General features: G+C 39.9%; 1 protein-coding gene across 1 annotated transcript in view; it reads right to left on the reverse strand.

Moving 5' to 3' along the window:
• The window catches only part of ATM (ATM serine/threonine kinase), a 119,421-nt gene that overhangs the window by 92,156 nt on the left and 13,251 nt on the right, over positions 1–14,014 (reverse strand). Inside the window, exons 7-14 of the mRNA XM_032790683.2 lie at positions 12,504–12,667; positions 9,845–10,014; positions 7,698–8,069; positions 6,928–7,122; positions 4,665–4,760; positions 3,208–3,433; positions 1,588–1,725; positions 510–635 (exon numbers count right to left, since the gene is read on the reverse strand). Coding sequence (XP_032646574.1) covers positions 510–635; positions 1,588–1,725; positions 3,208–3,433; positions 4,665–4,760; positions 6,928–7,122; positions 7,698–8,069; positions 9,845–10,014; positions 12,504–12,667 — 1,487 coding nt within the window. The remainder of the gene's footprint in view (positions 1–509; positions 636–1,587; positions 1,726–3,207; positions 3,434–4,664; positions 4,761–6,927; positions 7,123–7,697; positions 8,070–9,844; positions 10,015–12,503; positions 12,668–14,014) is intronic.

Raw genomic sequence — 14,014 nt, forward strand, 5'->3', positions numbered from 1 at the left:
AATTAATAGCCAACTGTCTGATCCTCTTAATTGTATCTAAGAAAGAATGTTCCGCTGGTTGGAGAGAGAGGAGAATAAAAAGTACATATCTTAGTGAGTAGAGAACTTACGTTTAAAAAAAATCAGCCAAAAAGAAACTGATTGATTATGATAACGAAATTCATGTACGCTTAAAATAAGGACTTAAGATTATGGAAAAAAGTACTTTATATTGTATTGTATTTGAGAAATAGCATGCAATTGAAGACTACTGTAAAGCATGCTCATAAGGAGGAAGAGTTGAAGTTGCATATTATTGCCTTAACTTTGGCATTTCCTGATATAACTGTGCAACTTTAATGTTCTAATAGTTTTTTTCCCTATGCAATACATAATTCAGTAAATATGAAAGAGATAAACATCTCAGAAGCTTGCAAAATACATTATTATTGCTTTTGGAAAGTTACAATTCAGTTAGATATATATTACAGAATAAAAATAATGGACAAACATTATTTTAAATATCCTACCTTGGTACAATTACATAAGCAGTTGGTACATTGTGTTATCAAAGTCCTCAGCAAGATGATCCTAGAATCTTCATTTAGTTTATTTTTAGACTGAGAAATACTTTCTCCAACGTAATGCATGAGAGACTAATAAAAACAGAAATACAAATACAATGTAGCGAAAATCTCTCAATCACATATTTCCCTTATTTCACTGCATGCACGCACGTACACACAGACGTATATGGTTCTGCTGCACACATAAGCTTCACTATTCAGGTCACGAGTTAGTAGTTTTGGGGTGAAAGGTTTGCTTTTTTTCTCCATTTTAAACATTCATTGTTCTCTAGAAGTGATGAGCTGACCACACAGACCTGATGGAAATTCAAATTTTCTAATCACCGAAGAAAAACATGGCATTTCTCCATATTGCTCTGACATTGTGCTTCAACTCTGAAGCAAGGCACCACCTCTAGTCATGAAAAGATAATTCAATCTCCATGTGGGTTCAGTCTTTGACCCACTTGCTCAGATTCCCAACAAAGAAGTTAAACAGTTTTATTAGTGATGGTGGCTTTATATACACATGACTACTAGTGAATTAGAGCGGGACTAACAAATAAGTTCAGATAGTCAAACTGCTCTCAGTGACTAATTCACTACCAATATGGATAGATCTGAACAAATGACCTAGAGGTGAAGGGTGCCATTAGCTTATTAACAAACCCCTTAGCTATCTGGACCCTGATCATTTTGATTTTTTATATTTTCCCAAAAGCAAGTAGGCAAAATTTTAATAACTAGAATATCTTCAATTGCAAAATAATTGTAGTTTTAGTAGTGTATATGTAATTTTAGTTATGCCTAGTTTTCATTACAGTTTAAAAAAGAAAATTCTATAAAAATTTTTTAGTAACAGTGAAAAAACTAGTCCCTATAAATATTCATTGAATTCTGTCACCTACTGTGATTTGTTAAGCAGAAACAAGTATTTTATATTTTGAAAATATGAAAATACTCATTTTTAATAATTATTCATCATTTTAAAATAATTGAATACTGTTTTCTTTACAGTTATCAAACACATATTATTACTAACCTTAGCTTTATGGAACAATTCTGATTTACATGCATCCTCTTCAGTTAATGTGCCAGCATAGCAATAGCAGCCAAGAACACCAATCAAGAGATTGACACATCGGACTAGGTGTTCTGCAGTAGTAGACTTGGAATAAATCTAATACATAATATAAATACATCATAAATTTTATATGAAATGGTGCTTCATCAGCTTACAGAGCTATTAATGGTTCTTTTAATGCTTTAATGTTTATTACATTAATACTTCGCTTCTATACTGTACATCCTTTCAACAAAGAATCACAAAGAACTTTACAAATAGCTCCATTACTCTCCTGTAAAATACGTAAGTATTTTTATCTGTAATTTAAAGATGGGCAGATGTAGGCACAGAAGTTATGTGATTTGCTCAAGACCACTGGCACATCCAGGAATAAGCCAGTTCAAGAAGAACAGTAATATACTAACAGTGCAACCTTGTCTAAGGAATTGTAACATTCAAAAATTACAATTATTTCTCTTCCCAGGCACAAGCTGATAGTCACCACTAAGGTGAAATCCTGGCTCCACTGCCATCAGTGAGAGCTCTAACATTTACTGAACTGGGCCAGGACTTCACCTGAGGTATTTAATTAGGTACCTCAGCAAAACTGAATTATGGAGGGCAGAAATTATATGGAAGGAGAAAAATGGCCAAACTTGTAATTTTATGTATACTTCTCAGTTTGCAGATCATAGATTCATAGACTCTTGGACTGGAAGGGACCTCGAGAGGTCATCGAATCCAGTCCCCTGCCCTCATGGCAGGACCAAATACTGTCTAGACCATCCCTGATAGACATTTATCTAACCTACTCTTAAATATCTCCAGAGATGGAGATTCCACAACCTCCCTAGGCAATTTATTCCAGTGTTTAACTACCCTGACAGTTAGGAACTTTTTCCTAATGTCCAACCTAAATCTCCCTTGCTGCAGTTTAAGCCCATTGCTTCTTGTTCTATCATTAGAGGCTAAGGTGAACAAGTTTTCTCCCTCCTCCTGATGACACCCTTTTAGATACCTGAAAACTGCTATCATGTCCCCTCTCAGTCTTCTCTTTTCCAAACTAAATAAACCCAATTCTTTCAGCCTTCCTTCATAGGTCATGTTCTCAAGACCTTTAATCATTCTTGTTGCTCTTCTCTGGACCCTCTCCAATTTCTCCACATCTTTCTTGAAATGCGGTGCTCAGAACTGGACACAATACTCCAGCTGAGGCCTAACCAGCGCAGAGTAGAGCGGAAGAATGACTTCTCGTGTCTTGTTTACAACACATCTGTTAATGCACCCCAGAATCACGTTTGCTTTTTTTGCAACAGTATCACATTGTTGACTCACATTTAGCTTGTGGTCCATTATGACCCCTAGATCGCTTTCTGCCATACTCCTGTAACTATTTCCCATGTAACTTGTTTGGAGTATTCTGAAGAGCATTATAGGGAAACAAACATTTGTCTACTTCATTTTGTAGGAAATATTAAAAAATTGTCTGCAATTCAATTTTAACAGGAAAACTACTAAAGTTCAACATGTTCTATGACTTTAAAATACAGAAATACGCAGAACAAACATGGACTTCAATGCTCATTTCTAACTCACCTCAGAAGAGTAGCTGTTTAAAAGCTGTTCTGACACCACTAACAGACAGTGTTCCAGCGTTTCCCTATGGTTTTGGTTGACAGCAAGTCCTGAACCAGACAGATTTTTATCTGCAATGTTCACTGCAAGGCTGGTGAAAATAGTCATTTCATCAAAAGTTGTCTGCAGATATAGGTCTTCAATTTCCAAAAAACTGACCTCTCCTTTGTCTTGTTTGTGTTGCACACTTGAAGAAAAACACATTACTCTTATTGTGACATCCTGTTTTACTACCTGTACCTTTAAAACCACTATTTAAACATAAGAAACATAAGCAGAAATAAAATGAAATTTTTATTTGTGCCTCTAGTCACTTCTTTTGCTCTCTCATTTCTCAGGTTAATCTCACTAAGGAATGGTTACTTACTATTTTAATCACAGTCTGAGATGATTATCAAGATGAATCTATATTGTAGAACAGTGGTTCTCAATCGAGTCCAGGGGCCCCCCGAGGGCCACTAATAGGTTTCGAGGGGGCAGTGTTAGAATCGCTAGAGCCCAGGGCAGAAAGCCGAAGTCCCGTCATGTGGAGCTGAAGGCCAGGGCCCTGAACCCTGCCACCTGGGGCTGAAGTCAAAGCCTGAGCAACTTAGCTTTGCAAGGCCCCCTGTGGTGTGGGGCCCTGAGCAATATCTCTGCTTGCTACTCCCTAATGCCAGCTCTTTCTTTTATATGCAGAAAATAGTAGTTGTGGCATAGGTGGGCCGGGGAGTTTTTATAACATGGGGGGGAGGGCAGAGAAAAAAAGGTTGAGAACTCCTACTGTAGATGAAATGTGCTCACAACTTTGGTGTGTGACCTTGGAGCATTCTGGAAAGCAGTGTCCATCAAGGCAGTGTGCGCCACCTCCCTATGTTCCCCCCACAACACCCAAGGACATACATTGGGGAGGCATTTGAAGCTGTGTCCAACTCCTTCTACTAAATCAAGTTTTAAGAATGTAAAGTAATGGGGAAGAAGGGTGGGTACTGTGGATCCATGACAGTAATTTCTAATTAGTTGCGGGCTTTTTAAAAGGATTTTTGGTTTTTTTGGCAATTGCTTTACTAAGATATATTACTGGTAAGAGAGATGTTATGTAACCTCTTCAGGGAGGAGATGTTGTCTTCATACCTGTCTAAAGCACCTAACTAGACTATAGATGCTCTATTTTCACAATGCCCAAAAATGTGCTAAATACTTTATAAAAATGAACATTAAAAGATATGTGAGAGACAGGAAAACATGTGTTCCATATCTTCAGTGTTTGCTGGAATGGCAAAAACCTTTAATGTCTCCTGAGCCAAGTAGGGGGAATACAGAATATCAACGAGGATATGGACTACTACTTAAAAAACAAAACAAAACTGGTTTAACCCTAAAAATACTGCCCCTAATATGAGGAGCATACTGTCTGTGCTGATTAATTTTAAACATACCACTCAGTAGCATTTTGGAAAAAGTTCATTGCAGCTCTGCAGTTCTTCATAGTCAGGCTCACAAGAGTTTTCTGCAGCACTAGATGAGGAAAATCACTGTAAAGAAATTTTTTTTTTGTAAACCCAGAGCTGAAATTTAGGAGAGAAACATCTATACTTATTAGGTGATTATGACTCCAAACTTCAAATCTCAAACCTAACCTTAATTTTGTACATCAGAACAGGACTAGGTATCAGGACTCCTGAGTTCTATGTACATTACTCCTGAGGGAATTCTGTGCAAAAAAAATAAAACTTCGTGCCAAAAAATTAAAAATACTGTGCACAATATTTTAAAGTTATGCGAATTTTATTTGTCAATAAATAAATGTAGAGGCTCCAGCATAGCAGTGCGGAGCACAGGCCATTGGGTGCACAGAGGTGAGAGATCACCCTGCAGCTCCCACTCAGGGCACAGACTCGGCAGTGAGGCTGCATCTGACTCTGACACAGTGCAAGGGCTGGGTCTGCTCCAGAAAGACCCTGAGGCCCTGCTCCTCCGGACCAGGTGCAGGCAGGTAAGCTCAGTCTGGCAGGATCCCTAGTGTGGAAGGGCTTAGTGTGGGGGGCTCCAGGTGTGGGGGAGAGGGTCCTGTGTGGCACAATCTGGATGCAGGCGGATGAGTGGGCAGTCTGGATGCAGTTGGGATCCGGATGGACAGGAGCAATGGGACTCTGCAGCTGGGTCTAGATGAAGGTGCTTGGGGCTCAGCAGGGTGGGTCTGGGCGTGGGGCTCTGCACATGCGAGGCTCTGTGGGGGGTCTGGGGTCCAGGTACAGCTGGTTGAAACTCAGTAGGGTGGAGGTCCAGGGGGCTCGTTGGGGTGGTCTGGGTGCAGCAGGAGTATGGCTCGTCAGGGTGCAGTCCTGGGGGCTCGTTGGGGTGGTCTGGGTGCAGCAGGAGTATGGCTCGTCAGGGTGCAGTCCTGGGGGCTGGGGTTGGGGGCTGGATGCGAGGGAAAAGGGCGGGGCTCAGCAGGGGGATCCGGATGCAGAGAGTGAGGCTCGGCGGGGTGGGAGTTAGAGTGTGGGGGACTCGTGGGGGGTTCTGGGTGGGTGGGGGGACTGAGGCTCTGCAGGGGTCTGGGTACGGGGCGGGGGGGTCTGGATGCACTGGGGTTGGGTGACCGGTGAAGCAGCTCCCCATACAGTGACCCTTCCCCCCACAGCTGAGGAGTGATGGGGGCAGAAAGCAGGATGAGGTGGAGTTTCCTGCAGCCAGGGCAGATTTCTGGGGCTGGCTTTGACCTGGACATGGCCACTCCTTGCAAGTGACGATCAAGTCCTGTCCCCTCCTACCTCCAGCCCAGCCAGGACTAGCAGCTGAGCTTGGCGCAGGGCAAGAGCTACCAGCTGGGTCTTCCTCAGTCCCGCCGCCTGCCCCACAGTCCTCTCTCTTAATGCCAGCTGCTCTGGGTGCCTAAAATGATGCGCCCACACTGCTGGAGCTTTGCTTCCCAGTCAGAAAGTCATTTTTCTGTGTGGAAACAGAGAAATCTGCGGGGGACATGAATTCTGTGAACATGCAGTGGCGTAGAATTTCCCCCAGGAGTAACACATCTATGCCAGACTCGCTGTGTGACTTTATGGAAGTTACCATCTCTGTGTCTCAGATTATCTGTTTGTAAAAATGGATATACTACTTATCTACCTCCCTCCCCCAAAATGGTATTGATAAGTTTACTTATGGTTGTAAAACATTTGGTGATCCTTTCATAAAAGGCGCTATATGTACAGTAATATTAGTTATTTACCAAAAACCCCCATGTATTAACCTAATGTTTTAAAAAGCAAGAAACTTTAAAATGCAGGTATTGTCTGAAGCTAACACTTGAACAACTAAAAACTTGGATTATAATAGCACATCAGTTATACCAAGTAGCAGCAGGGTTAACATTATCACCTGATAAATAGTTTGATTCTAGTCATTCCTAAAATCTAAACATCAAGCCAGAAAACTTCAGGTATCATTTTCAGGTAATTTTTATCTAAAAGCAGTTGTATGAAACAAGTATTTTTTTTTTAACATTTGAGTAAGGAAAAATTAATGATTTCCAAAACACTTGTTTTATGATACCCTACAGAAAGTTAACACACAGATTTATAAACTCTACCAAAATATTAGCAACATATGAATACTTTAATAATTCATTTTTTCCCATCTGCTTTTTTTATGTTATGTTTTGTGTTTATACACAGAGCAAATTATACTCCAAGTTGTTACCTGCATAGCACAGGGGGTAACTCAAAACGTTCTTCCATCTTCTCTTCCAAATGACAGAACAGTAGCCATTTCATTATTGCTTCTTTTAACATGCACCCAGTATTTCCTTCACAATTATTCTGCACCATTCCTACTTTCAAAGTTTCTGGTACTACATAAGCAGTCATTGCTAATGCCAAACAACGTGCAGCAGGACTACAACAAAACAGAGCATAGAACAGCTTGTGGGAAATCATAATTAAATGTATATTCAACTACTATCATTATCATGTAAAGTCTTTATTTCTGGATCTTGGATAGGTCTAAGAATATTGTCAAATGCATAAATAAAGTACTTAATAAGCATGCACATTAAAAATTCCTTTATAAGAATACTCATTCTGCATGCATTTTCAAACCCATATTTTAGACGTTATAGATTCCACTTGTCTATTTTAAAATTATTTGGATCCAGTCTTTTAAAATTAGATTAATTTTAAAAGAACAAAAAATATGCTTTACTTTGTTTCAACAAAAGTAGAATGAATCTATTTTGGCCAAAATTTGTTTTTAAGAAGCTGTCCTGGTCATATCTCTTCCATGTCAACTTTCAGACTGGAGTGAGTTTTTATGGCTGAGTTACAAATGTCTGAAAAACAGGTTTTAACACAAATATGTACAGTACTTATTTAAAACACCACAAGAACAAATTTAGTATATCTGTTCATGGAGGAAAAACAGCTATAGAGAATCAAAGACACAAGATACACTATCCCTGGTTCCCACTTTACCTCGAAGGCTTGTATGCAGACCCTGAAAATATCTTCCAGAGTTCTTTGTCTATTACAATAAGGTTTCCTTGAATTATGGCTCCAAGTAACCCAAAGCTTTCTGTTTCAACTTGCTGAAAACTTATGCTGCGAATTGTAAGAGACCAAACTTTTGCCCAGATTCTCTGCAGCTCCAACTTTTGAGCGCTTTCCAAATCTAATTTTTGGCTCTGACAAACAGCAATCTCTGTAAGGCACCTTAGCACATATGGGGTCCTTTCCCCTTTTCTCTGCTGATGTAGTAGCTGGTGTAGTATAGTGAGTAAGGGAGATAATTCACGGTTAGGAAGACTCATAGGATACTTTGATATCAATCGGGCTGTAATCTGCAACCTTAAAAACAGAAAGTGAAGGCAATTAATTTGAAATGTACATAAATGCATCATGTGTTGAAAAGCAGTGAAACATAATCTAAGCAGTTTCAGAGAATCATTTTATACTTCTATTGTATTTTTAACTGTGATTGTTTAAGTGTTCAGGATAGCTTGTTCAATCACCAATTATTCTGTCATTTTGAAGCAATTAAGTATGTTCAGCCTCAGCCACACAAATGCTGTTTTACAATTTGATTGTCAGATATCAGTAAAGCAAACAGAAAATTAATTTTCTTGTCTGTAATTTTATTTCTCACAGACAACCATAACAAAATCTTTGTCTTATTTTTGGTAAAAGTCACGGACAGGTCACACACGATAACCAAAAAATCACCAACGCCCATGACCTCTCTGTGACTTTTACTAAAAATAACCGTGACAAAATGAGGAGAGGAGAGAGTCCAGTACCCACGGCGTCTCAAGTTCCAGGTTCCAACCCACTCCTCACAAAGGCTGGGAGCTGCGGAGGCACCTCCCCGTGGCCCATGGTGGCTGGGAGCTGCAGGGTGGCCCTTCCACGTGCAGAGGCTGGGAGCTGTCGGGTACCCCTGCCCACAATGACTTGGAGTTGTGGAGGGTCCCCTGCCACCCAGGGCGGTTTGGAGCTGGGGGTGTCCCTTCCCCACCCACTGTGGCTCAGTGCTGCAGAGTGTCCCCTGCCATCTACAGAGGCTGGGAGCTGTGAGGTCCCTGCTACCTGGCAGCTAAGAGCTGCTGGACCCCCTACCCCGCAGCTGAGACCTCCAGCCACGCTGCCCTGGGGCTGAAGCAGAAAATGTCACAAGCTCTCTGGAAGTCACGGAATCCGTGACTTCCGTGACAAAAATCTTAGCTTTACTCATAGATTATAAAGCTGGAAGGAACAACTCTGATTATCTAGCCTGCCTCCTGTATAAAACAGGCCATACGATTTCCCTGAATTAATTCCTGTTTGAACTAAAGCATTCCTTTTAGAAAAAATCCAATCTTGATTTAAAAAATCTTCCAGTGGAGAATCCATCTCAGCCCTTTGTAAACTTTTCCACCAATTAATTCCTTTCGCTGTTTAAAAATGTGTCCCTTATTTGCAGCTTGAGTTTGTCTAGCTTCAACTTCCAACCACAGGATCTTGTTATACTTTATCTGCTATGTCAAAGATTACAATATTGTTATACTCCTCAAGCCAGTTTACCCAGCATAAAATAGTAAGAACAGAGATGACGTTCTCACCCCAGGGCATTATTCTTATTGCAACTCCACAGCCCCGCATAAAAGCTGGTATTTTCATTCACCATCGTTTCATTGTCATTCGTTAGTCATATATCATGTCAGACCTGAAAAGACCACTGTGTAGCTCAAAAGCTTATCTCTGTCACCAACAGAAGTTGGTTCAATAAAAGATATTACCTCACCCACCTTGTCTCTCTAATATATCATGTCAGTTATCCAAGTCAGCAATGTGAAAGTTATGACTTCTATTATGTGGTATTTGACTTAGAAGCTTTTATAACAAGAATTTCAAGAACATCCCTCATGATTTTTCAAGAGCTGGGAAAAGCTAGGCTGATTCCATGACAGCCTCCCTGTATGTTCTGTATCTGAGCACCTTACTTCACAGCACAAGGCATTTGGGAGACAACTGAGTATAAAATGTAGGAGTCCACAGATCATGAAATAATTGAATGTGAAACTAAAACCTGTTAAGTTATTTGTACTGATTTCAGTTCCAAGGTAAAAGAATAAAGGTGTTTTTACCAAGGTATGACATCAAAATCATTCTGTGATATCTGCAGGTTGTCTCGAATTATTTCCCAGCCCAATTCGATCTTCCTACGCTTGCTTGGCGCAGCTTCATCTCCAGGCTCTCTTTGTGTAACAGTGTACGACTGGGTTATCTCCAGGACTTTGGTGTCTTCAGTAAAGACCTTTCCAAAGATATAGTAAAAAGAGAACCCATCAATAAAAGTATTCAAGTACTCACATAAGAACATAAGAATAGCTCTACTGGGTCAGACCAAAGGTCCATCTAGCCCACTATCCTGTCTTCTGACAATGGCCAGTGTCAGGTGCCCCAGAAGGAATGAACAGAACAGGTAATCATCAAATGATCCATCCCGTCGCTCATTCCCAGCTTCTGGAAGACAGAGGTTAGGGACACTATTCCTGTCCATCCTGGCTAAAAGCCATTGATGGACCTATCCTCCACGAATTTATCTAGTTCTTTTTTGAACCCATTTATGGTCTCGGCCTTCACAAAATCCTCTGGCAAGGAGTTCCACAGGTTGACTATGCGTTGTGTGAAGAAATACTTCCTTTTGTTTTAAACCTTCTATTAATTTCATTTGGTGACTCCTAGTTCTTGTGTTATGAGAAGTAGTAAAGAACACTTCCTTATCTACTTTCCCTACATCAGTCATGATTTTATAGACCTCAATCATATCTCCCCTTAGCTGTCTCTTTTCCAAGCTGAAAAGTCCCTGTCTTCTTAATCTCTCCTTATACGGAAGCTGTTCCATACCTCTAATCATTTTTGTTGCCCTTTTCTGAACCTTTTCCAATTCCAATATATCTTTTTTGAGATGGGGCGAGCACATCCACACACAGTATTCAAGATGTGGGTGTACCATGGATTTATATAGAGGCAACATATTTTCTGTCCTATTATCTACCCTTTCTTAATGATTCCCAGCATTCTGTTAGTTTTTGACTGCTGCTGCACTTTGAGTGGATGTTTTCAACGAACTATCCAGTTTTGAGAGATCCTTTTATAGCTCTTTGCAGTCTGCCTGGGTCTTAACTATCTTTAGTAATTTCGTATCATCTGCAAATTTTGCCACCTCACTGTTTACCCCTTTTTCCAGATCATTTATGAATATGTTGAATAGGACTGGTCCCAGAACAGACCCCTGGGGGATACCACTATTTACCTCTCTCCATTCTAAAAATTGACCATTTATACCTATCCTTTGTTTCCTATCTTTTAACCAGTTACCAATCCATGAGAGCACCTTCCTCTTATCCCACGGCAGCTTACTTTGCGTAAGAGCCTTTGGTTAGGGACCTTGTCACCCTCACCCTCTATTAAAGGCCATGAGATGTTTCCAACTAAGGGTATGTCTATATTCTGAGTTGGGAGTATGATTCTGAGCTTGAGGAGACATGTTCACACTAGTTCTAACTGAGCTAATGCACTAAAAATAGAGCATAACATCAGTGGCCCAGTCACAGGAGGGGTTAGCTGCTACGTGTAGTACATAGCATCTCTTATGAGAATGCACTCAGGGCAGCTAGCCCCTCCCACTGGTTGCACTGCTGGGTCAACACTCTTTTTACTGAGTTAGCTTAATCAGAACTAGTGCGAATATGTCTCCTCCAGCTCGGAATCACATCACCAGCTTACAAGGTAGACACACCTGAAGTTAATCATTATTTACCATCTATCAAGCACTCCAGAGAATTCTCATTTCCCTCTTAGCTTGCTTCACAAACTTCAAAGACCACACACAGCGACAACTCAGATACTGGCAGAGGGCACAAGGATGCTGCTGTCTCTAGCACCTATCAATGCTATGCCTGTCAGCCATTAGGATTTGATCAGAGATTTGCTTCCTGCTCTCCCGAAGCAAAGTGTCCTACTGCCTCTGTCATCTGAAGAGCAAGAAGCCTAGCTTGGGATCTTCTTTCAAAAGCAAGGCTTGCAACTATGAGACGTAAGTATTATTACAGTACTTCGGCTCTCCAGTAATCAATCAACAAGGGTAGGATTTTCACAAGAGCCCAAAGTGATTTAGGAACACGAAGTACCATTGACTTTCAATGAAACTTGTGCTTCCAAGCCCATAAACAGTCATATAAAAATATCAATTACCCATTCTTTCAACTGCATACAGAATAAAAATACTAACTAAATATGAATTTCTGCAACAACAAATAATTTTGTTCTATTTAGAATTCCTTGATATTAAAAAGCGTACCAGAAATATAAGGACGCTTTTCCCTTACAAGCCTGTAACCATGTTAAACTTTCAAATAAAACAAATTTAAACACTTTCAGCGGCAAACAGAAAATGTCTGCTTCCATCTGTACCTTACACATGGAAATATTTTGGGGAAAGTTAATCCAAAATGTCACTAGAGCAATTAAATTTCTCTATAAACTGAACAGGAGGGCTCCTTCTGCAGTCTGTGCAGCCTCTATTAGACCTGAGTATTAGGATCTCAAGATTGTCATTTAACTGAGGCCAAAAAGAACATGTCTCTAGACCAGAGACTAAAGATACTGAAATATAAGTAAATAATTATGAAAAAAATTTGCAAAACATATTAATGGAAAATTGAAGTGTGTGAATAGCATAGTACAGTATACACATCAACTTTATATTCATTTGGAACAATGTGTAGAAATGTCATTTACTTGATGACAAATATCAGCCATTAATTCAATCAAGTTTTCCTTTACAGCAATATTGCGTGATCCTGAAGAATACTTTCCTCTACTGCCAATGAGACTTAACTCATTCACCAGCAGATCATGCAAGCTGTGTAAGATTCTTCGCCATTTTGCTGAGTCATATGCACCTGTATGTGAAAAGATAAAATTTAAATTATATATGCAATTTATCTGCCATAATCTGACTAAATAATCTGACTAGACAACATAGCTTTCTATGTTCGCAGATGAGCAGAGAATACTTAACAGCAATTAAGAGTTGTATTTTTCAGGAGGTTTTATAATGCAAACATTTGCTATTTAAAACAAAAAATGTTCAAACATTTGCAAAGATGGGGGAAGAGAGGATAAAGTCTGGATGTCAAGTAAGAGAGAGGGGAAAAAATGAAATAAAAATCAAGAATCCCACCCTCATCTGTTCCAACCTAAACATCCAGAACTAAGCAGCTCCCACCCTCAGAGACTCAAGTACAGCCACCTCTGCCACTTGTCTGGGGGAGAGGTTAGGATACTACCCCAGCAGCAGACATGTGTCTTCTGAACCCAGGGACACAACAGGTGTCACAGATTACATTGCAGAATTTTAATACCTAACATACTCTGATTTGGCCCTGCCCTATCCTCCTTGCCCTTTCAAAGCAGCAGACATACCAGGAGCATCCATCTCCAGCATCCCCTGTGCAAAAGAAGAACCCTGGTGTGAAGATGGCCTTACATAGATTTTTTTTTTTTTTTTTGTTGGATACAGGCGAGATGCAAACATAGACAGTAAAGGCCAGGGACCCTATATGTTGGGGTTTGGGGGCAGATTCTAAGAGAATGCAAGGGAACGTAGTCTAAGAGGGACTTCAGTATAACTGGGGATTAATTGTTAACAAGGGATTAATAAAAAAATTTAATGCGTTAAAAAAACACTACAGTGGGTTGAATAGTAGTAAATACAAATCAGTAGTTAGGAAACAGAGTTGACAGGGGAAGCTAAAGGTATTGAACAAAAATCTATGCCTGGTAGTGCTAAGAACAATAAAAAGGAATTTTGTACATGTATTAGAAACAAGCAAAACCCTAGTGATGGCATGGGTCCAATACTAGACAAGGATGGTAAAATTATCAGTTATGTTGCAGAAAAGGCAGAAGTGTTCAATAAATATTTCTGTTCTGTATTCTGAAGGAAGCAGGATGATGTATTTATGTCTTGCAATGATAATGAAATACTTTCTTCCCATCAAAAACTAGGGAATATATTAAAGAGCAACTGTTAAGTTCAACATTTTAAAATCTACAGAATTTGCACTCAAGAGTATTAAATGGATTAACCGAGGAGATCTCTGAACCATTAATATTGATTTAACAAATCTTGGAACACTGGAAGTGTTCGAGGACTGGGGAAAAAAACCCCCTAATGTTGTGCCAATATTTAAAAAAGGGTGAATGGGATGGCAGGGAAATTATAGACCAGTTAGCCTGACATCAAT

This window comes from Chelonoidis abingdonii, chromosome 1, assembly GCF_003597395.2.
Source record: "Chelonoidis abingdonii isolate Lonesome George chromosome 1, CheloAbing_2.0, whole genome shotgun sequence".
NCBI classification, from domain to species: Eukaryota; Metazoa; Chordata; order Testudines; family Testudinidae; genus Chelonoidis; species Chelonoidis abingdonii.